The sequence below is a fragment of the Diceros bicornis genome, chromosome 14 (genome assembly GCF_020826845.1).
Source record: "Diceros bicornis minor isolate mBicDic1 chromosome 14, mDicBic1.mat.cur, whole genome shotgun sequence".
Classification (NCBI taxonomy): Eukaryota; Metazoa; Chordata; class Mammalia; order Perissodactyla; family Rhinocerotidae; genus Diceros; species Diceros bicornis.
The window spans coordinates 65,774,783-65,798,297 of record NC_080753.1 but is presented as its reverse complement, the minus strand read 5'-3'; the positions used below and the strand labels follow the sequence as shown (position 1 = coordinate 65,798,297).

At 36.5% G+C, this 23,515-nt stretch overlaps 1 protein-coding gene across 8 annotated transcripts in view; it reads right to left on the bottom strand.

The window, feature by feature from the left end:
- Window positions 1-23,515, bottom strand: part of EXOC2 (exocyst complex component 2) — a 200,110-nt gene that overhangs the window by 53,485 nt on the left and 123,110 nt on the right. For 6 of the 8 annotated variants that reach the window (XM_058555396.1, XM_058555397.1, XM_058555398.1 and 3 more), the window contains 6 exons: window positions 23,349-23,410; window positions 18,790-18,870; window positions 18,247-18,306; window positions 17,539-17,600; window positions 15,905-15,971; window positions 11,396-11,512 (listed from right to left, as the gene is read on the bottom strand). In XM_058555396.1, coding sequence (XP_058411379.1) covers window positions 11,396-11,512; window positions 15,905-15,971; window positions 17,539-17,600; window positions 18,247-18,306; window positions 18,790-18,870; window positions 23,349-23,410 — 449 coding nt within the window. The remainder of the gene's footprint in view (window positions 1-11,395; window positions 11,513-15,904; window positions 15,972-17,538; window positions 17,601-18,246; window positions 18,307-18,789; window positions 18,871-23,348; window positions 23,411-23,515) is intronic. The other 2 variants (XM_058555401.1, XM_058555402.1) reach the window with 2 other exon arrangements.

The following is a 23,515-nucleotide window of genomic DNA, read 5'->3' as shown; positions in this document are numbered from 1 at the left end:
TGACTTGAGAGACTCTGGGAATGTGAAATACAAGTGCTAATTCTTGAAAGAGAGGAGGCATCCAAAAGGGAAATACTAATAGCAATCTAGAATGACAATGAAAACACATGTCAAAACCTCTGTGATAGAGATAAAGTAGTGGGTTTTATAGCTAAAAATGCATCTATTACAAAGAAGAAAGGTTTAAAAGAGATGCTTAAAATTAATGCTTTAATCTTCTACCTCAGGCAGCTAGAAAGAGAGAAAATTAAACTCAAAGAAAGTAGAAGAAAAAATTAAGGATAGGAGCAGAAATCAATTAAATTTTTAAAAAGATTAATATTAGAGAAAACCACCAATGTCAAAAGTAGGTTATTATAGTTTTGACAACATAGAAGAAATTGATAAACTCCTAAAACAATGTATCTTTCTAAAAATGGCACAAGTAGTCCTATATGTATGTATTAAACTAACTGAGTCCATTATTTAAAATGCTTTCACATAATGAAAACTTCAGGCCCAGACAATTTCACTGGTGAATTCTACAAAGCACTTAAGGAAGAAATTGTATCACAGACTTCTTCATAGAATAGAGCCCTGAGAACATTTCCTATTTTGTTTAATGAGGTCAGCAAAACCCTGATACCAAAAACTGACAAGCATATTGCAAGAAAAGAAAACTACAGACCAACAGCCCTCATAAACAAAGACATAAAAATCCTAACAAACTGTTGGCAAATTAAATCTATAAATAAATAAAAAGAATACACTACACAGAAGTGGAAATGAAAATAGATGAAAAAAAGGGACTTGAGAAAAGTTCCCTCTTATAAGGCCCCACTTATACTCAAGATGATACTAGAGGTCCTACTCCACGCAATATAGCAAGAAAAAAATATCAGAAAAGAAGAAGTAAAACTATCTTTTTGAGACGTACTATAAAGCTATAATAATATATAATTATAATAATAATAACACAATAATAACTATCAAAATGTAACAGTTAATAAAAGATCACGGACCTGAATATAACAGCTAAAACTACAAAGCCTCTGGGAAAAAATCATTCAGGACACTGTGGCAGGTAAAGATTTTGACTGGATATGAAAGGCATTAAACACTTAAAGAAACTGATAAATTGGGCCAGCCTGGTGGCGCAAGTGGTTAAGTGTGCGCGCTCCAGTGCGGTGGCCCGGGGTTCGCCGGTTTGGATGCCGGGCGCACACCGACGCACCACTTGTCAAGCCATGCTGTGGCTGCGTCCCATATAAAGTGGAGGAAGATGGGCACGGATGTTAGCCCAGGGCCAGTCTTCCTCAGCAAAAAAAGAGGAGGATTGGCAGATGTTAGCACAGGGCTGATCTTCCTCACAAAAAAAAAAAAAAACAAAAACAAAAACAAAGAAAACAAAAAAACTGATAAATTGCATCTCATCAAAATTTACAATTCCTACTTCAAGGATACCATTATAAAAACCAAAGAGCGACCCATAAACTGGGAGAAAAAATTTACACCTGACAAAGGACTTCTACACAGATTTCCAAAAATCACTAATAGAAAGATGAACAACCCAATTAAAAAAGGAGGAAACGAATTGAACAGGTACTTCAAAAAAGAAGATATCTGAACATGAATATATAAACGTATATGAAAAGGTCCTTAACATCACACTTTAACAGAGAAAACCAATGAAAGCAATGAGATTCTCTAAAATAAAAAATAATGATAATATTATGTGGTAGTGAGGATGTGGAGCCACTGGAATACTCACACGCTGCTGGTGAGTGTCAAATGAGACTCTCACTATGGAAAACTATCTGGAGTTTCTAAGCAACTGATCCCACGACCAGTAATTCCACTTCTAGGCATAGAGCCATGATAAGGGAATACCAATGTCCACAGAAAGACTTTTACAGCAATGTTCACAGCAACTTTATTCATAAACACCTAAAACTGGAAACAACCCAATGCCCATTACCATGAGAATGATTAAACAAACTTTTGTTATCCAAACTCAGCAATAAAAGAAGATAAATTACTGACACACATGCAAAATGGATAAATCTCAAAAATTATTAAGTTGGAGCAAAAGCAGCCAGACACAAAAGACTACAAACTGCATGGTCCCATTTTACATGAGGTTCAAGAATAGGCAAAACTAATCTATGCTGACAGAAATCAGAGCAGTGGTGAGAGGGGTGCCTACTGACTGGAATGGGGTATGGGGGAAATGTTTTATATCTTGATCTGGGTGGTGGCTACTAGGATGCATTTATGTGGAAAAAGTCAGCCATCTGTACACTTAAGATTTGTGTAATTTACTATTTATATACCTCGATTTTCTAAAAAAAGGTTGAAAATAAATGGGTGAGCAGATAGATACTAGGCAAATGAAACAAAGAGAGAGAAGAACATTAATGTGTGACAAGGCAGGATTAAAGTCAACAGTACTCACCTCATAAATTCTGCTGTGAGAATTTAAAAAGATAATTTGTGAAACTGGTGTAGCATGTTTAAAGTACATAACAAATGCTAGCAGCTATTATTATCATTTCAACTGCTCTATTTTCACTAATGCCCTGTTCACACCAGCTGATGAACACAGGTTACCTGAGTTTGCTTGACCCTACTCGAAATGCAAGGATAAGGTCCATCCATCATTAAAGCACTACCTGATAGTGATGAATGAAAGATAAATAAAAAAAATCCTGTTATTAAAGAAATCACAGTCAAATAGGGAAGAAAGGCAAGAAAACATTTATAAAACTATATGTTCAAAAAATATGGCTGTTAAAGAAGCAGAGAGGGAGGGAGTGCTTAAGGAGCACTGCTGAGGAGACTGAAAAAGGCTCATAGGGAGGTGACGCCAGAGGGCACGCCATCCTTTTTGGCGAGACGTCTCTAATGAAAATAGGGCACCTCTCTTAAGAGAAAAAAGGGGGGAGTGCTAATTCAATATTATGTAATCAGAAATAGAGATACTCACATATTAAATTCCTACATGTTAGAAATTAGGGTACCTTTTAAAGTACTTCAAACAGTTGGTAAAAACTTACAGAGAGACACAATATATTAAGGGGTAGCATTTTAGATGTAGGGCCAAATAATACTTGTGATAATCTACCATTGTATCTTTTCACATTCTGCTATCACTGGCCTGACCTATCTGACAGCAAGTGCTCACAATGGACAGGTCCTGGAAAACAAATGCGTGCTAAGTGGTGTCACATTTCCTCAATTCTATACAGCTGTCTTCAAGTCACTCAAAATAGCAAAAAAGTAAAACCATTATATTATTTTAATGTTTCTAATTTAAACTCTCTAATTTACTATTTTAAAAACTTTTTGGTAAAAATCCTTTTTTAAAAAGTATGATTCTGAGAAAGAAAAAAAATAACAGAAAAAAACCCTGTTATTTTAATTTCAAAAGTGCCAGAAAGGGAACGTTAAACTGAGCCATCTCTATAGAAATAAACTCATCAAACTATAATCAGATCATCTATCCAAGTGAATATGGATTACTAGGTTCCGTCAAATTAATACATTTTTTAAATTCTTTACAAATGGATGGCTGGACAGATGGCAAACTCATATTCCTTTACGTTATTGAACCATAACTTGTCAAATGTGGACAAAATAAATGCCAAGTAAATCATTAATTTAAAAAAAATTCTTAATCCCTGGTAGAGGTGGCACTACTAAAACAAAAAAGAAAACTGTGAATAGAACAGGATATACTGAAGGACAGGCGATGGTTCTAGGACTTGTTAGTGAGAGCCATCATTCCTCACTTCCTTCACCCTTCCACCGTGATTCTAACCTAGTGACTTACTACTAATCTTTATTATTCCCCAAACTTCTCTTTTTCTGGGAATTCTTAATAGTCAAGTTAACCACCTCAAATCCCATTAATGAGGCTTCACTTGATTGCTCTGACCTTCTTCTCCTTAGTAGGGATAGTCTTTTATTTGACGATAGACTGTATTTGATTTGGCCACCCAGACACAACGATCCGAGGGGCACTCGAAAGAACTTCACTGCCACCACCTCCTCACTGATGTATGAAATTATACCATTCCAGAGTAAATTAATCATCGTCTCTTACCTAGTAACAAAAACCAAAAGGAATTTCTAGAAGCAAAAAACAACTGAAATAAAATGTCAATAGACAGCAAATTTCAGCAAGATTAGACACAACTGAAGAAATCATGAATAAGAGAGAGCTAAAGAAATTATTCCTAATCATTACAGAGAACTAAAGATGAGGGAAAAAACATGAGAGAAAAACGTAAGAGACATGGAGAACAGAACGAGAAGGTCTAAGATACTATATCCAATTGGACATCTTGAAGGAGAGAAGAGTGAAAAGCGACAAATAAATATTTGAAGAGGTAATGGATCAGAATTTTCCAGAACTGATTAAAAGTATCAGTCAGTCAGGGAAAAAAGGTAAAAAAAAAAAATCATACCAAGAGACACATCATAGTGGAACTACAGAATATTAGTTCTACTATGACAAAGAAAATATCTAAAAGTAACCGAAGAGAGACTTTAATACATCTTTCTCAGTAATCAACAGATTCAAGACCAAGACAAACAAACAAAAGAAATGGAGATAGAAGGCTGAACAACATAATTCACAAACTTGATCTAATAGACATATGGAATATGGTATTCAAAACTCAAGGACATAATCTTTTCAAGAAAGGTAGAATATTTCAGAAAACTTACCATGTAACAGCCTGCAAAGCAACTTTTAACAAAGTTAAAAACATGATATTCTCTGACCGCAGAAAAATCAAGTTAGAAATCTCTAACAAAGAGAAAACTAACTCCCAATATGGAAACTAACTGCTCCCCTAATTTGGAAATTTAAAATCACACTTCTATATATCCTGTGTACCAAAGAAAAACACACAATTAAAATCAGAAAATACAAAACTGAACCACAACTAAAATATCATATATGAACAAGTAGAACACAGCAAAAGAGATAGAGGGACATTCACAGCCTTAAATGTTCATATTAAATGGCAGAAAAGTTTGGAACCAATGAGTTATGTAAATATTAAAAAGGCAGAAAAGTTTGGAACCAATGAGTTATGTAAATAAAACAATTAAGCAAAGAGCCCAAATTACTGCAAGAGAAAAAAAGGATACAGAGAGAGATCAGTAAAGCCAAAAGCTCATTCTTGAAAAAGACTCTGGCAAGACTGATCAAGAAGAAAAGAAGGAAAATATTAAGCAAGCAATATTAAGTTTAAAAGGAGGCAAAACCTCAGATGCAGTTGAGATTGAAATAATAATATGAAACTATTATAATAAAACAACTTTATGCCAATAAATTTGAAAATTTAGACAAAACGGACAAGGTCCAAGAAAAATACAGATGACCAAAATTAGTAAGAAGAAACAGAAAACCTCAATGGTTCTTTAACCATTAAAGAAATTGAATCAGTCATTAAAAATTGTCTCACAAAGTAAATACCAAGCCTAGAAGGTTTTATCAAAGAGTTCTTCTAAATATTCAAAGAACAAATAATTCCAATCTTACACAAACTCTTTCAGAGGAAGAAAAAAGGGAGATACTCTATAATTCATTTTACAAACTAGCATAACCTACACGGATAAATCTCAAAAACAATATTGAGTAGAAAAGGCAAGTCATAGAAAAATATATACCATATAATCCCATTTATGCTATTTAAAAGTCAAAAACAGGTAATATTAAACAATATATTGTTTAGAAACCACAAAATGCATTAGTGACTCTGTAGAGGAAGGAGAGTGATGCAAATGAGCAGAGTCTTGGTAATGATGCTCCATTTCTTCATTTTGGTGGTAGGTGTACACGGGTTCATTTTATTATTCTTATATTACATCTACATAAGATCCATTCTTTTGTAGGGGTAAAATATTTGATATAAAAATATTTGAAAAGAATTTATAATGTAGAAAAGAAGTACACAAATATTAAACTAATCATAACGTAATGTATTAAAATACTATACCAGTGGTAAGAACAAAGCATCATAGAAAGAGAGAAGAGGATGTGATTCATTTTGCACTTTGAGAGAACAGATGAGGAGAGGCCATAAAAGGCTTTCTACAGCATGAGACATCTGTATCCGAGATGGGTTTGAAGGATGATCATGATTTTGTCAAATGGAGCCTGAGGGAAAGGTATTCCAGACAGACAGTACAACACAAGCCACAGGTACATGTTCTCACAATGGAGCTGGTAAGCTGATGGTGAACAGATGAGTGAGCAGACAGATCATAGCAAATGTTCAAGCACAGATGAGTGGCGAGATGACAGGGTACTGGAGTAGAGAGATGAATGCCTTGAGAGAAAGAGGTAAGAGGGGCCAGATTAAAACACTGCACAGAATCAGCCCAAGGAGTTTAGGTTTTATTCTTCAGGCAATGAGGAGCACTAACATGTGGGAAGGAGGAAGAACAATGTAATCAGGTCTGTATCTTTGAAAGCCTATCCTGGAACTCCGTGGATGACGAGTTGGAGAGTGAAAGAATTTAGAGATTAAGCAAACCATTTGGGAGGAAGGCTCCTGCAGCAGCACAGTGATCAGGTGATGAAAAAGGGCTGAATCTGGACAGGTAGAGCAAATTAGAGAGGTGGAGATGGATTCAAAAGACAGTTCAGGGGCTGAACTGAGAATACAGCATAAACCATTGTGAGGGATGGAGTCAAGAGCAATTCCCAAGTCCCTGGCTTGCTGACTCAATGACTACTGACTAAGATAGAAAACACACAGAGAAGCTGATCTGAAGGAGGAAGAAAGATGATTTTTGATTTGGGCATGTTGATCTGAAATCCCAGTGGAAATTTCCAGTGAAAATGTCTGGTAGGAAGTAGGATCTGAAGCCTAGGAATGACACTCAAGTTAAAGATAAAGATTCCAGGAATCACGGGCATCAATGATGAATGAATGGTGGTGGCAGATGAGATCCTCAGGAAAATGTGAGGAATGTGAAGAGAAAACAGAGCAAGTACAAGCCTAGAGAACAGAAATAGTCAGCAGATGTTGGACGACAGCTGTTTGAGTGGTTGCATTTTATCTGCTCACATTCAAGGTTTTTGACTTAGGAACCTCACCTCCTACGCAACTGGTGAACCAATGGCTTTACTCACTTATTTCCTACACCTCCCTAATGTTCCAGAGACTTAGAGCCTCTCTCTCATCTCTGAAACAACACCTTCTCTGTGAAATCTTATATCCTTCCTTGCTTTGGGAAAGCTTCGCTGAATTACTTTCTATATTGGGGAAGCAATATTTTACTTTATAAATCCCAAGGTCCTTGAGTCCTTACTACTGTATTCTTTCTTTATGTTTCTTTTTTCCTTCTCATTTACACAAAGAACTTGAGGCACTTAAACAGGGTCAAAAATTAAGTTCAGTATTTGTAGGCAGGGACACATCTGACTAAATATAACTCCTGTCTATAAGATCTTAAACTCCAAAACAAATTAATTTACAGTGAATTTATTATATAAAAATAGCCTCTAAACAAAATTTAGCTAATTTATATGATGAAGAGATGAGGAAAATAAAACAAGTATAAGAAGATAATACAGTGAGGAGAAAAAGCTACAATAATTCACATTTATGAATTCAAATGGTTTCAAACAAAATTTAAGAATTATATACAATTAAGCATTAAATAATCAAATATATAAAATATGATACATATGGTTTAAGTGACTCAAAAATCTTTCAACTGATTGCTGTATGTAAAGGATCTTCCCTGGACATATAGAAAAAAGAAGCTGTCCTCTCCTCACCCTCCATGTTGCAATTTCTAAAAGAGATTTGGGGGCTTAAAATAAAATCTCAATCAAGAATTTAATGCCAGACTTGTTTAATGACCACAGTCCCAAGTCCGTCAAAAATCTGCAATTATACAAAATCCAAATTAGATGTTTGCTTTTTAAAGACTAGGACAGGCTAAAACAGCAATTTATGTATGTAAAAAAATGCCTTGGAATTATACATATAATTACAACTACCACAATAAAATTATATGCTAACGTTTATTAATCACATAGCTCTTGTTTTCCCTTCTCAAAGGTCTCAAAGAATTAATGACTGATGGCAAATCTGGTTTGCATACTTAAAAGGCAAAACTTTATATTTCTTTAACCCTCTAAGTACCTTTAAAATGAACTCTATTGACTATAAACAGTCAATGAACATATGAAAAAGTCTTAACCTCCCAAATAGGGAAAGGCATGCAAACTAAAACACCATGAAAGAGTATTTTTACCTATCAAATTAAAAAATTATAATTAGCAATGTTGGCCAAAATGTGACGAGACCAGCTTCTGAAAAGCAATCTGGCAATATTTCACTAAGAGTCTTTGGAGCTCTAATTCTACTTTTAGGAATCTACTATGATGAAGTAATAAGAAATGTGATCAGAGATTATCTTCACCTCTCAATAACAACAGCAACAAAAATAATTTTAAGGTTCCCAGCAATGAAAAAGTTAAAAAAAAAAAAAAAGGGTACATCTACATGAATAAATATCGTAAAGCCATAAAACTCATATTTATAAAAATATTTAATAAATGGAAATAAAAGTGCTTACAACAGAACAGTCAATAAAAAAAGATACATTCAATGTAAACGGAATTCAGAAAAACATGTTTCATATTTTTTATAACATATACAGATACAGGTATATGGTATATATAGGTATAGGTATATATAAAATATTGATTACTATATATACTAAAATATGACAGTGTTTATCCTTGGTGCATTACAGATGATTTTTAAAAATTTTTTTAGACTTTTCAGTATATCTCCTTTTTAAAAATATTGATTGGGTTTTACTTTCTGAGTAGGAAAAAATGCATGACTGGAAAAAACACATCCAAGACTTGAGAAAAAGCTCAGTGGCACTGGTACGGCAAATGGAAATGCACAAGCGGCAGGATGCTCATGGCAGCACTTGCTGTGTGGGATCCGAACAGCACAGAGTCCACATAAGGATCATAACGGGCTTATTTTAAAGGAGACGTCTTCTAGGGCAAGATGAATTGGATACTCTGATCTGATAAATTACCATTTAATATTGTTTCATAAAGTCCAAAACGATACACACTAATCAACTGGCTTCATGTCCCATTTCTTTGGTGTATTTCATGGGAACAATTTTGTTCTTTAAGACGTATGGCACTGGGCCAGAAAGCATTCTGGATTTAGAATGAGAAACCTTAATTTTGAGTCCTGCTTTGCTCTGCTACTTACAGGTCAAGTCATTAACCTTGTGAACATCTTTCCACATTAAAAAATGGAGTTAAGAATACCTTCCTCAGTTATCTCACAGGGTTTTTTGCATCAAATAAAATTGTATATATGAAATCATTCTAGCTTTAAATGATCACTGATCATTAAATTTTAATAATCTCCTAAAAAGCATGGTTATTTGTGTATCGTTCCTATGTTAAAATTAATCCTACTTTTGAAGATGAGGAACAAGATAAAGGGAATTAACAACTGGCCATTTTCACGCTTCTACTAACAGAAGTACCAATAAGAAAGCAGGGGGAAACATGCCTGGAAGAACCCTTGGCAAAGCCCCAGATCAATCCTGGAAGGAGCTCTGAGAGAATGTCTAGTGTCTGGTGACACTAAGTTAGGAGCCCACAGTGAACCAGTATCTCCAAGGGCAGAAACAGAGCAATAAAATGGATAACAACAGCTTTTGGGATCTATGCCTTGAGTCATCTGTCATTTGAAAAGGGAACTATGAAAAACAATGGCAATTAGCAGCCTTTTTCCCTTAATGCAAGAAATATATTCTACTTGGTTGGTATCATGAAGTTAATGGATTCACTCATAATAAATAGAATCAGTGCAAATGCTATAATCTAAATCCAGTTTACTATCTATTCATTTAATACACAACCGAATGATTTCAAAATATTCAATGGTCAATTTGAAAAATTCCAAATTTGGAGTGTGAAAAATAGCCCACCATCCCAGATCCTTCATATTACCTTGGTCTCAAAATGATCTAGACAAAGACTAAGAAGGATACCAAAGCTTATTTGTATGTTGATTTCATTCTTCTTCTTAATGATATAAACTGAAGCAATAGATAGTTCCTACTTAAACTGCTTAAAAACCTAAAGAAAACTAAACTTACTGCTTCTGTCATATGCAATTCCTAATCATTTCATATAATTTTAAAATGATAAAAAGTTTTTACAAAAAATACATCTGTGTCATTATTGTTACTGCATAAAAACGAAGTGTCTACTTCCTACAAACACTAACTTCTTACTGCAAGGAGCACCTCACAATTCTCAACAGAAAAATTTCTGGAAATAAACTCGACATTTGGCCCTACAACCTGAAGTCACAACATTTCTCATCAGGATGATTAATCTTTACGAAAAGGCAGGAAAACAAGACAGAGCCACCCACTTTGACATTTTCATTCTTTGAAAAAAAAATCCCAATCTAGTTCATGAACTAGAACCATCATTTGTAAAAAGTATGCAATCCATCAAGAGTACTTTTTGATTTTAAGATTAACAAGATCATTATCTTTCTTATTCTTTGCACTGAGAAAACTGTACTGACATTATGAAGTGGTTCTAGCTTAGTTTTACTTAGAAATCTGATAAACCTCTGCCCAGGAACCAACCAACCTTTAATAACAAGGTTACTTCATTTTTTTCTTTTTCTGCTTACTTGAAAAAATATAAACAACAATGTGTAACATCTAAAGAAACCTACTCCATTGATTTATACAGGACTCATTTTTGTCCAACCTTGCTACATCCATGGATTGGAGAGTGGAGAGTATGTATTTTTCAGGTAAGATATTAAGCAGCCTACGGCTGTTGTAAGCCAGTCTCGAGTGCGCGTGCATGTGTGTCTATGTGTGTGCGCATGCTCAAGTAGTAAAACAAAAGCACCACTGTGGTCATGTGGAGAGGGAGAGAGGAAGAAGAGATGTGAATCAGCACAAGAGGTTTTCCTACAGGCTCGGGGAGTTTGCTGTTGGGTATAGGTGCAAGCTTTAACCTAAAAGGAGCCAAATCTGCAGTGATTCTTAAAGAGCTGGGTTTGATGCCTTTCTCTCCTTGTTTTCTTCCCTCACTTCTAAACAGCTTAGGTGGGGAGTATATCAGCTCTAACTTTGAGAAAGCTTTGCTCTAGAGAAAAGAAGACACTATTAAATTAATGATTCAAGGTGACATAAGAAGAGTGGGAATCACTCAAAGATAGGGTGGGGTGAAGACAGGCAAGGAATATGAGTGTGGGAGGGCAAGCAGAGGGAAAAGTGTAGGGAAGCAAAAGAAAGAGAGAGCTGAGAAAATAGTCTGGAAACTAAGTGGACAGAACAATCAACTTGTCCATTAACATAATTCACTTACCTGCGTTATTTTTTCTATTCCCTGGAAGTTGTGCTTTTCAAAATGTTCTGCTATATTTAGGAAGGTGTGACGTTCTAGGTAGCAGCAATTACTCAGGACTATCAAAAGTCGCTGTTCCTAAAAGCAAAACAAATTTTTAGAAAATTACATTTATGTAACAAATTGAGAGTCTAACAGATAGCATTTATCACTTATTACATTTAACTATAATGTCTTGGTGTTTATCAATTTCAACACTTTGTTTTTCTTGGCTCCTTCTTTCCCAATACTAACACAGAGAGAAACATAATACAATTCTATAATTCCACTAACCGCTCATTACCACATAATACACTAAAGAGTCAAATAATCTTCCCTTTGAAATTTAACAGCTGCGTGGAAAAACAGATTGATGAAACAGTTAAACAGTAAAGTAGAATCAGCTGTTATTCTTTTGAAATGGGGTTCTACTTTATCATTCTACTTAATACTCTGTTCACAAAAGAGCTATAAAATAGATATTTTTAAATAATTACATAAATGTATACACTCTTAGAAATTAGTTTATAAATTTTTCATAACTTGGAAGAGAATTATAATGCCATCCATGTGATGGGCTTCTTCAAAAAACTTGGGTCTGCAGACATTTTTATGTAGAACAGGCCCCTCTTACGGCGAGTGGGGACAGAGGCTGGGGCTCTCCCGGTGTCAGTCATGGAGAGAGCTGGAGCCACATCCCACTCTCCAGCACTCTAACTGCTTCAAGTAATTTCTTATCAAAATTACCAGAACCCAGTGCTGATGAATAAAACATCCTTTTACAGTTCAGAAGAACTACTTTATAAATAAAATTCCAGGAATGGCCTTTGTCACTGCTCTTGTGGCTCACCGAGAGCACTTTCCCCATGCTCCCTTAGGTGTGAGGGAGAGCATTCTCTGGAACAACTGTGACTAATTTAGGGCCTCAATTTAAGATCCCTTGACTAAAAACTAAGGCAAAAACCACTTTCCAGGAAAAGTTCTTACCCACATTTTGCTTACTATTTTGTATATAATCAAATAACCTATGTTAAAGTCAATAAAATAAGTGTGGAAATAAACAGGTCCCTTTCCTTTGAGGTGCACGAACCACAGATGAACTACATATACTCTTTGAACTCAATTGCCAAGCACAGCTTTTATCTCCCTGAAATTTCATTTAGCTCATCAAATTTTTGAAAACTTTCTAAATTTCTTTATTTAAAATGTTCCTAACTTTATCTCTGGCAGAGTGTAGCCTATTCACTGCTTTTCTTTGTCATCAATAAATATAATTAAAAGGCCAAGGAATTATTAAGGTACCTTCAAACAAAGGAAGGGTTGTTAATGGCGCTGAATTAATCTACAGATGAGAAATGGAGTATAAAACAACGTAAATGGGGTTATGGTCTGTATACTACTCCGCAATGGTCTGTATACCACTCCGCAATCTGTAAAGAAGGGCAAGTGAGAACCAGAAAGAAAGCAGTGAATATCCTGGAAAGGTGTGCAGGCGAGGCTGGGGGAGAGGAGGCCACAGTCCCTCGTGCCTGGTGTTCCTGCCCCGCGGTCCTTGTCAACCACAGGAAATAAAGGAAACGGACGTTTCATCAGCCACTCTAAACACGTTGCACTCTCCAAAACGCCCAACTGCTTTCTCAGTTACAAAATCCATCATTCCTTACTTTTCCCTTCGAGTCTTCCTCCTCATCTAGGAGTCCACCTGGGCCTGCTGCACCTTCTCTGCCCCATTTATTGACTCTCTTTGGCTGATTTTTCTCATATGTAAACGGAAAAACTATTTGAGTGACTTGAAGTCTTACTCTCAGTAACTGTTTTTTTCCTCAAATCTAACCAATCAGAAAAATAAAAGTGGGAAGAACAACTAATCAATGCAAATAATCAAATTTTTAAACTTGGATGACTAATCAAAGCTTATCAACAACTTAGATAAATACATACGTCTGAAAACAACTCAACCTACCAAAGGTAGGACTTGCAGAATAAAGACGATGGCCTTATGTATTATTTCAGTTTTTCCTCACAGAATCTCTAAGACATAGCCAATAACACTCCAACTTTGTCCAGGAGAAAACAGGACATGCTCAGTGACATGTCCAAGGTTACTCAGTTAGTAAGAAACAGACCAGGAAGTGAACCAGTGTCTTCTGACTCCAAACCTGGACCTTTCTTACCATAACTGTATATCTGCTGGATAAGAGAACAAGACCCTAAGAAGATCTCAATAATCTGTGCCAAATCTAATGAGATATCATCCAATGGGGAAAAAACAGGAACTGAACTTGGGACTAAATGAACAATTTTTGGGGAGTATAATGGGAAAGATAAGTCCTGTGACTAGCAGAAGCAAGTGTGAAACACTTGGGGTTTTAGCTGACAGTAAGCTCAGCGTGAGTCAACCGAGATGTAACTTCACGTGTATTTCTGGCTGCTTCACAGTAATCAGGGTCACATGGGAGTCCTGCTCCACCCTTGAAGGAGGACAGAAGTAGACTCAGAGGACAACTACCACATCAAGAGCCTGCAAGCTCATCAGCTGGGAGACGCCTCAACAATTTACGCTGTTAGCTAGGAGGAGGGAAGATTCTGAGCACACACAGCAGCTGTTTTCAAACACTGGAAAGATCATCGCATAGAAATTAGATTCGTTCTAAAACACAAGAGAAAAGCATAGCTGGCCAGATGGCTGGCAAGGTCTTCCTTAATTTAGAAGGATCTTTCCTCCAGCCCGTTTCCTTTTCTAGCTCTCTTGCCGTGCTCACAGTGGAAAGAACGGTTTAAACTCACCACAACACCTTCCTCAGCTCCTAGTCGCTCTTGACCCAGTGCAAGCAGATGGCCCCTCAGAAGTTCCCTGGGGCAGTTCTCCCACCGTCATCACACAGGACCTCCTAACCGCCATGCTCACGAGGCTCTAGTTTTCACCTGACCCAACCTGATCCTCCCTCAGTATGCGATACCGTTAAATATTCCTGTTTAAATGCTTTTTTCCATCTGTCTCGGGAACACTGCACTATCTGGATTGTCTTCTCTCTCTCATTCCTTTTCCAGAACCTTCGAGGCTCTCTGCTTCTGGCCACCCCTTAAATACTGGTACTCTCAATATTATTTTTACATATTTGGTCCTCCCCTCATTCTACTAGTATTTTCCCTAGTATTCTCATCCACTCCTCGGCCTTATATTGCTTCTATACTGCCAACTCACAAACCTCTATCTAGATTTCTCTCCTGGGGTGCAGACAAGTCTATGCAACTACCCACTAGAAATCTCTACCTGAATGTCACTCATTCAACATATCTGGTCCCAAACTGAATTTTTTTTTTTTTTTGTGAGGAAGATCAGCCCTGAGCTAACATCCATGCCAATCCTCCTCTTTTGCTGAGGAAGATTGGCCCTAAGCTAACATCTATTGCCAATCCTCCTCCTTTTTTTCCCTTTTTCTCCCCAAAGCCCCAGTAGACAGTTGTATGTTATAGCTGCATATCCTTCTAGTTGCTGTATGTGGGACGCCGCCTCAGCATGGCCTAACAAGCAGTGTGTCGGTGCGCGCCCAGGATCTGAACCTGGGCCGCCAGTAGCAGAGCGCACACACCCAACAGCTAAGCCATGGGGCCTGTCCCCCAAACTGAATTTTTAATCTTTCTTTAGAACATATTTTCTTCTTGAATTCTCTCCATGAATGGTACCATTATCTACCTCATTCAAGTAATTAAACCTAGAATAGTTTTTTTAAAACAATTACTTTATTAAACTATCCTTTTCCTCATATGACAAATCCCTTATTTAGGAATTCATACTTATAATAATTGTGGAAATGATGTAGGGCAGGAAATTTAGGTCATATATTTTCTTTCTTGAGAGATACAACCACATATATACACACACATCTTTCAAGCTAATGACAAATCAGAAGGGGTATTATTTTTTTAAGATAGCTGGAGTTTGGATTTCAATAGCTGAACTTATACATGTGATAAAGTATGTATGTGAAATATCGCTAAATACATGTATATGTTAAAAAAACACATATGTATATATATATACAAGGTGGTTTGGTTTTGTTTTTGCCATGGAACTTGTGTTCAAATAAAATGCTATTAGGTAACTCACGGAAATAAAACAGAGAAAAGCAGAGCTTCTCTGGGTAAGGAGGAAAAATGTGGGACAGGGGCACCTGCCCTCCGCCTCCTCACCCAGGGAACCACCAGGGCATCTGTTTCACACTCAAGGACCCGCGTGATGCACAGAGTAGATACAACTACTTAAGCTGCAACTTTAGCTAAAAAGTTTTTAAGTGTGGAATACATATAAAATTACATTTTCACTAAAATTTTCACAAAACAAAACATAGCTCCCAAGTAGAGTGTAGTATGCTACAGTAATGCAGTAGCAAAGTAATTTAGATTGATTTACGAAATAGTCATTACATAGTTTTAAAATGACATGTTTTACTTTCTATTTATCATCTAATTATTTACCATCTTACCTACCGAAGTCAAACTGATGTCTTCATGGATACTTCCAAACAAATCAGGAGAAGAAACGTCAACAGAAAGACTAAATATAGAAGCAAGAGAACAGTTACAATTAAAGCACTAAAATAAAAAATGCTAATATAATGTTATAAGTCAATTATACCTCAATTAAAAAACAAAGCTATGAACTCATTTGGCCTTAAAATCTTTTGGTCAAAAATCACATAACTTTCTGTAAGTTTTTTATATTTAATAATTAACAGTCCACAGTAGATACTATGGAGTAGCTGTTAACATGGGCCATATGAAATTTGCTTTTGGATCTTCCCAATACTGACTTAATCAAATTCAAAAACAAATCACCAAGGGGGAATATACCAAATAATTTAATTTCTAGGTATAGACTCAAATAATTGAAATGTTTTTGCCTATCAGAATCTCCAGGGGGCTTTTTCAAGCTCATAGTAAACCACTTACAGGTGAGTTGAGTTAGGAAATTAGTAATAACTCACAAGTGACCAGATATATAAAATTGTGGGGGAGGGATCATCATAAATCCACTGATTAATTCATAGATACAACAGAATCGGAATAAACACCTTAGGAGGAATTCTTTTCTCTAAACTTAACCAACTGATTTTAGAATTCAAATGAAAGACTAACTAGATGAAAATATCAAATAATATTTCAAAATAGAGAAGTAATAAAAGAAAACCAATCTAAAAAACATTAAAAATAAACTAATGATAAAATAACACAAACTGATAGAAAATACATATGAATAAACAAAAGATAAAAGTTCAGAAATACGTTGCACTACATATTAGAATACACTGATGTAGGAAACAGAAATGGTAACAAAACAATACGGAAGGAAAGATTTATTTAACCAATAATATCGGAACTGATTAACAATACAAATTCCTGGCAGATTAATGTGTTAAACATATGAAATCAAATTAAAGAATAACTAGAAGAATTAGATATTTATTAGGTCTCAGAGAGGTGATAGTCTCATATATTGAGAGGCAAAAACCAATACCAAGAGATAGACAAACACGGAAAAATTCTGAAATTGTCAGTTATAGATTTAAGAGGCATTTATTTCAGTATTATCTGTGTCAGAGCATAAAACTTAGGTGCACAGAAGTTACACGTGCCAAATATCATTCAAAAAACTAGACTTCCGAAAAATCCTACAGAACATTATAAAAGAATTATCACGTGGATTTGTAAACATCACAAATCAAGCTGTATCCTCTGGAGCTCGAATAACTAAGTCTGCCCAGACTTGATCCCCTAACATAGTCAGTCTTTAATAGGCGTTGGTGCAGTCCTCACACCAGAATTGTAAAAGTTACCAACTAGGAATTATACACTTTAATTTTCTACTTTATTATTTATAAAACTTGTCCCTTTGGATAATTATTAAGCTAATCAAGCATGTATTCAGTTTGCTATCACGTTGCTAGTAATGCTGAGTTCAGAAGATAAAGAAATTATGGAAAGAATATAGGTCAAATATATAAATTATAACTTTAACACGAACAATCTCTCTCTCTTACTAGAAGTCTTAGGATACAAAACCAAGTAGTCTGTACTTTTAGTCCTTCTAAATGCTCAATGAGATTAATTTCAGTTTTACTTACTGTGCAGTATCTACATCAGCATCAGGTTTGGTGCTCAATTGTTCCAAACAGTATATAAAAATCTAGGTCAAAAATAAGAAGTTTCAGTGATATGAACTCTTAGATTCTAACCAATTTGGACATTAAAAATAATTTTATGTAAATAGAAAAACAGAAACATATATCCTATAAGTGGTATGTATGTATGTATCTCTCATAAGTGATGGAATATATACCCCACCAATGTGTATTACATAAGTGATAGAAAACTAAAATTACCTGTGTTTTGATCCAATTAAGTTCTTGAATATATTTTAGGAAAAAGACCTTTTTCTTTCTCTCATTCACTCACTCATATGCTCTACTTTATGTGCCCACAAAACACTGGTCCCAATCAAAGAACTTCACGCTACAGATACAATGTAAACAATTATCATGTCATTTAATCTGTGCTCTAACAGAAATATATATAAAGTACCACAAGAACGCAAAAAGGGGAGCGTAATATAAACGAAATATTGGAGCATTGCTACAAGAGGTTAGAATTAACCTTACCTTGAACATTATTTATTTTGTTACCTTACTTACCATAAACTATGATATACTCAGACAAAATGAAAAAAGAATACATATTTAACATGTTACACATATATTATAAATAGGAGGGGGTTCACTAATAGTGTGCATTATTTCAGGCTTCCCCAGGGCATCAGTGCTTTTACATATTACCTGCATGATATTGATGCTTAGTTGGCAAACTTCCTCCTGTGTTTTAGATTGTTGAAAGACCTATAAGGAAGAATTTTGATGAAAATTTTTGGACTTAGCTAAGCAAACAAAATTCTTGTTTATGAAACTTGATATAAAAAAATTAACATATGGAAAACTGCTTCCAGTGTAGGTAACCTTTCTCTGAAAAGGGACAGGAGTGGAGATCTGGCCTATAGGCAGTGTTTCTACCTGCAGTGATTTCGGCCTGAGAAGACACTGACCCGGCGCTGCTTGACTACATCCAGGTCAGCCATTCTCTTCATCTACGAAGTGTTAACAAGGCAAGCCCTCTGCCTACAACACTTACATTCACATTTTAACTTCCATCAGCCCATCTTGGAACCAAGAAATCAAGGGCCCAAGCAGTTAAATAAAATAAAACAAATAAGCAGTCAGGGGAAAAAGGTCTTGCACTGAAATGACTCAAAAATGTCTAACTGTGATTCCCAAGGGTTCCTTGGGAAAGTTTAAAATAGAGGCAGAATGTAACAGAAAACTTACACTGGCTTCTCCAGGCTTGCACTCTAGAACACCTTTAAGTGACTGGAGAGAATGTATAATGCACTGTTCAAACTGACATGGCTGAAGGAAAAAAAAAATGTGTATCTTAAAATCGAAAACAAGCATTGATTATTAAGACATTTAACAGAAGCAAATATGGTCAAAAGCTCTACTTCCAGATTTATGGAAAGGAACAGAGATGCAAACCATCTGACAATCTCCTAGTTACTGAGATGTACATTTGGCATGTTCCACAGCTGGTATTTAAAAAATGGGTGAATCCCAGGGCCGGCCCCGTGGTGTAGTGGTTAAGGGCGCGTGCTCCGCTGCTGGTAGCCTGGGTTTGGATCCCAAGCGTGCACCAACGCACCGCTTGTCAGGCCATGCTGTGGCGGCGTCCCACATAAAGTGGAGGAAGATGGGCACAGATGTTAGCCCAGGGCTGATCTTCCTCACCAAAAAAAAAAAAAAAAAAAAAGGGTGAATCCTGAGACTACATCTAATTCAACTAGAACAGAAGTCAGGTATAACTAAAACAATTCTTCAAAATTCTCCTCTTCTGAGAGGCAAATGACATGCCAAAGGGCAGATATAACAAGTTTATATTATAAACACTATTTCCAGGGTATATTCTGGGATGACCTTACTCTCTGAGATCTTCCACATCTCTGGTACTGTTTAACAAAATTTAATGTTAATAATGATCCAGAGGAGGTCCAAGGTCTTTAATTCAAAAAAGTCATTACAGTCATTTTCTATTTACATTAAGTCAGAAAATGAAACTTGAAAATATGTCCAACAAATGGCATTCAAAGTAAGTTTAAATGAATCCTGACTGTACTTAAGGTTTTAGTTTGTGCCAGGCATACTTTAGGTGATGGGGATATCAGAGTAAGATGGACCGAGTTCTCATTAAGTGCATATTCTAGGGCGAGAGACACTACCATAAAAGACAGTCAACAAAACCGTGACTTTTTACTTAAAAAAAAAAAAAAAAAACTACAGAAATAAAATAAGTGCAATTGCAAACCAAAACAAGTGTTATGAAAAAAATAAGTGAGAACTCAGAGAAAAATGGTGATAGGGGACCTGCTCTAAACAGGAGAGTCAAAGAAAGTCCCCTGAGACAGGGAGAACATATAAGCTGAGACCTGAAGGGCAAGAGGGGCTGGCCCCCACAGGAAAGGAAGGAGAAAGGCCTGCATGTGTACAGGTCCCAGACAGGTGGGCAGAGCCCTTGGGGCAGGGGCCACAAGAAGAGCCGCTGTGCCTCATGGCCACTGAGCCTGGGCTGGCCGTGCTGGGACCAGCCAAGGGTCTGGGTCTCAGGCAGGAGGCGGGACTGTACAAGGCACAAATTCAACTAAGCCAGCTCTGTGGAAAACTGGAATCAGAACCTCTCCTCCACGTAAGCTTCAATTTTTTTTTTATTGAAGGTCAATTTTTAAGAGAGTTTGGGATAATACTGAACAGAAGAAAGAAACACCTGTATACAAACAAAAAAAAGACAAGTTTATCTTCCTATAAAAAGGAACCCAGACAATTAATAAAAGCTAAAATAGTTCCTCAACTTGAATGTCATTTTAAATGCACTTTGAAGCCACCAGAGGGCACCATAAAGAATACTTAAAAGTAGAAGCAGCAAAAAAAAAAGGAATACAGGATGAAATACCAACTACACAGAAAGCATTTAAAGAGTCAAAACGTTTGTTAGGTACCTGACCTTATCCATCCCAACCCACCTGCCTCAGAAGGTATGAAAATCTAAGATGTTAAAATGATAAAAAGAGTAAGAATTAAGTCCAAAATTCAACTGTGAGCAGTCAAATGTTGATGTTCACGTGTGGTTATTTAGATTTCTTGCATTAAAACTTGGACTAGATTTTCTTATTTTCTTTTTATATCTATACTAATACAATAAATAGACAGAGAATACCAGAGAGCCCAATGGCTAGTTTCAGTTAAACTGGGAGTAATGACAGTCTGAACATCTGCTATTTCTTTCTTCTAAAAAGAAAGACCCAGTCCTATCTCTGCAGTCAGTGAATCATCCACTTTAGCTGACTGTAAGGAGTTATCACAAACCATTCCAGTTCTTCTGAAAGAAAAAATTCTCAGAATGATCCAAAGTGAAAAAAAGCAGAAAACATTTTCAACATAAGAAAACAGGATGCTTTCAAAGGAGCTGCTTCAGAGCACTGAAGTGAGGTTTGAGTTAGAGATAATACTTCAGCTGAAAGAACAGTCATAATGAGGCAAAGTCACGTTCATTTCTTTAACTTGATAAGGAACGTTTTCCTATCGCAGTCACATGGAAAGAAAAACATCTTCTCATTTCAAACAAATGGGATTGGTGCTATGGAAATGTTAAAAAAATATAAATTAGAGGTATGTAATAGCCTTTAAGGCAATTTAAGACATTGTTCAAAGTCCAAGAACTTTACAGATTTTAGTTAGGTTAAAATACTCAAAGCTGGAACCTGGACTTTAAGCATTGATTCACCTTTTCTCTTAAGTGAAGTCCATGCTGACTAGCTAAAAATGTGGTCAGCTTTTCAAGTCTATTCTCCAACAGCATCTGACTAGAGATGGACTGGCTGACACCAGAAGGGTAACTTCCTGTGGGTCATCCATCCATCAGGGTGTGTGAGACCAAACATGAGATGAGTTATTCTATGGGTAGAGTTTCTTACATAGTTAAACTTTAAATTGACTACAAACAAGTTTCTATAGCAACCATTTCACAGTATTTTCAAAGGGGCTTATGTACTATAATCAAACAAACAGCCTTAGACGTGGCAGCCATCACGCGGGCACACACAGCGGGACCCAGACGTGGAAGCCACCACGTGGGCACACACAGTGGGACCCAGACGTGGCAGCCATCACGTGGGCACACACAGTGGGACCCAGACGTGGCAGCCATCACGCGGGCACCTAGAGGGGGACCCAGACGTGGCAGCCACCACACGGGCACACACAGCGGGACCCAGATGTGGCAGCCACCACGCGGGCACACACAGCGGGACCCAGACGTGGCAGCCATCACATGGGTACACACAGCGGAACCCAGACGTGGCAGCCACCACGCGGGCACACACAGCGGGACCCAGACATGGCAGCCACCACGTGGGCACACACAGCAGGACCCAGACGTGGCAGCCATCAACCGGGCACACACAGTGGGACCCAGACGTGGCAGCCACCATGCGGCACACACATGTCCAAAAATTTGGAAGTAAGCACTGCTATTTTAAACCACACCATTACATCAAGTAAGGTACACATATATATTTATATTAACTTAAGAGAGAACCAGGCACTTTGGAGGAATAGAAGGAAAGGATTTCAACTTGTCAAAAGTTCCCAACTCCCAAATAAAGACTGTTGATAAGAAGTCAGAAATTGGAGGAAATGAAGAAATATTACATGAGATCATTACTTCTCAACTGGACTCACCACTATTTTGTAAATTTGGGCAAGTCAAAACCATTTTACTCTAGCTTCCTCATCTACTAAGTAGGCAGAAACTGCTAGTTGCCTCCCCAGAATTTATTTTCTCCTTTTTTCTTACTAAGGTAAGACAGAAATTGTTAGGACCAGCAATGTGCTCTGCTGAAAAATTAAATTTTTTCCAGCCTCTGTTGCAGATGGGTGGGCATGTAAATAAATTCTGCCCAATTAGATGTAAGGAGTTGTCAGTTGTGGATCTTGGGAAAGTGCTGGACTTTTCTCCTGACAGGAATAAGGCCATGATGGTTGGAACTGAAGTGGCCATCTTGTGATCATGAGGCCATCCTGAGATGGAAGCCATGCTAAGGATCACAAAGAAGAAAGACAGAGGGAGCCCTGGGCACTGAGTGCATCGATTGCATGACTAAGCTGCCATACCAGTCATAACTTCTTTAATGTGAGAGAAAAAGGAAATGCCCCTCCTGTTGAAGCCACTGGATGCTTTAGATTGACAGCTGACTGTCAGTCTTAAATGATACCCCCACCTATAGGATTGTTGTGGGGATCCATGAGACAGATGTGAAAACACAATAAATCACCAAAACTATTTTCAAAGGTATTTTGAAAACCTCCAAGTCCCACCTGAAAAGATGATTACTTCAGCATGAACAGACCATAGTTACAATTGCCTGCCTGACCTGTGAATGTGTCTGGTGAGGTGGTGGTTGTTTGTCTTGCTTTGGCTTAGGGGTCAGCAATAGTATTTTTTTCTATTCTCGTTTCTGGAAAATTCAAGTTGCTGCATAACTTAGAATTAAGCATAATCTATTAAAGAATGTAATGCAAACAAAAAATAGTAAGTGATACAGGATGAAGAAAGATCACTCTAAAGGAAATCTGCTGTTTTTATTAATTTTTAAATATTTGTGGTTAGTTTTAAGCAAAAATGACTGAGAAGGAAAACTTTAAGAAGTTTATTTTTCCACTTCCAGAAACTATTTAGAGTTGCAATACAAACAGCATATATTCCTTATTAATATAATAAATCATTTATTTTGAATATAATATACACTAATGATTAATCACTGAAAAGAATTTAAACTTACTAGAGAAGTCAGTCCTTCATTATCGACAATCCAATCTTCCTTTTCAGCTAATCTCTTTACTTCTACAGGGAAAATAACCACACAAGTACTTTTTATTATAATTATCTCATTGAACTTTATAGAGATAGAAATCTATAAAGGTTATGGTTTTTAATAGTTTTATATAG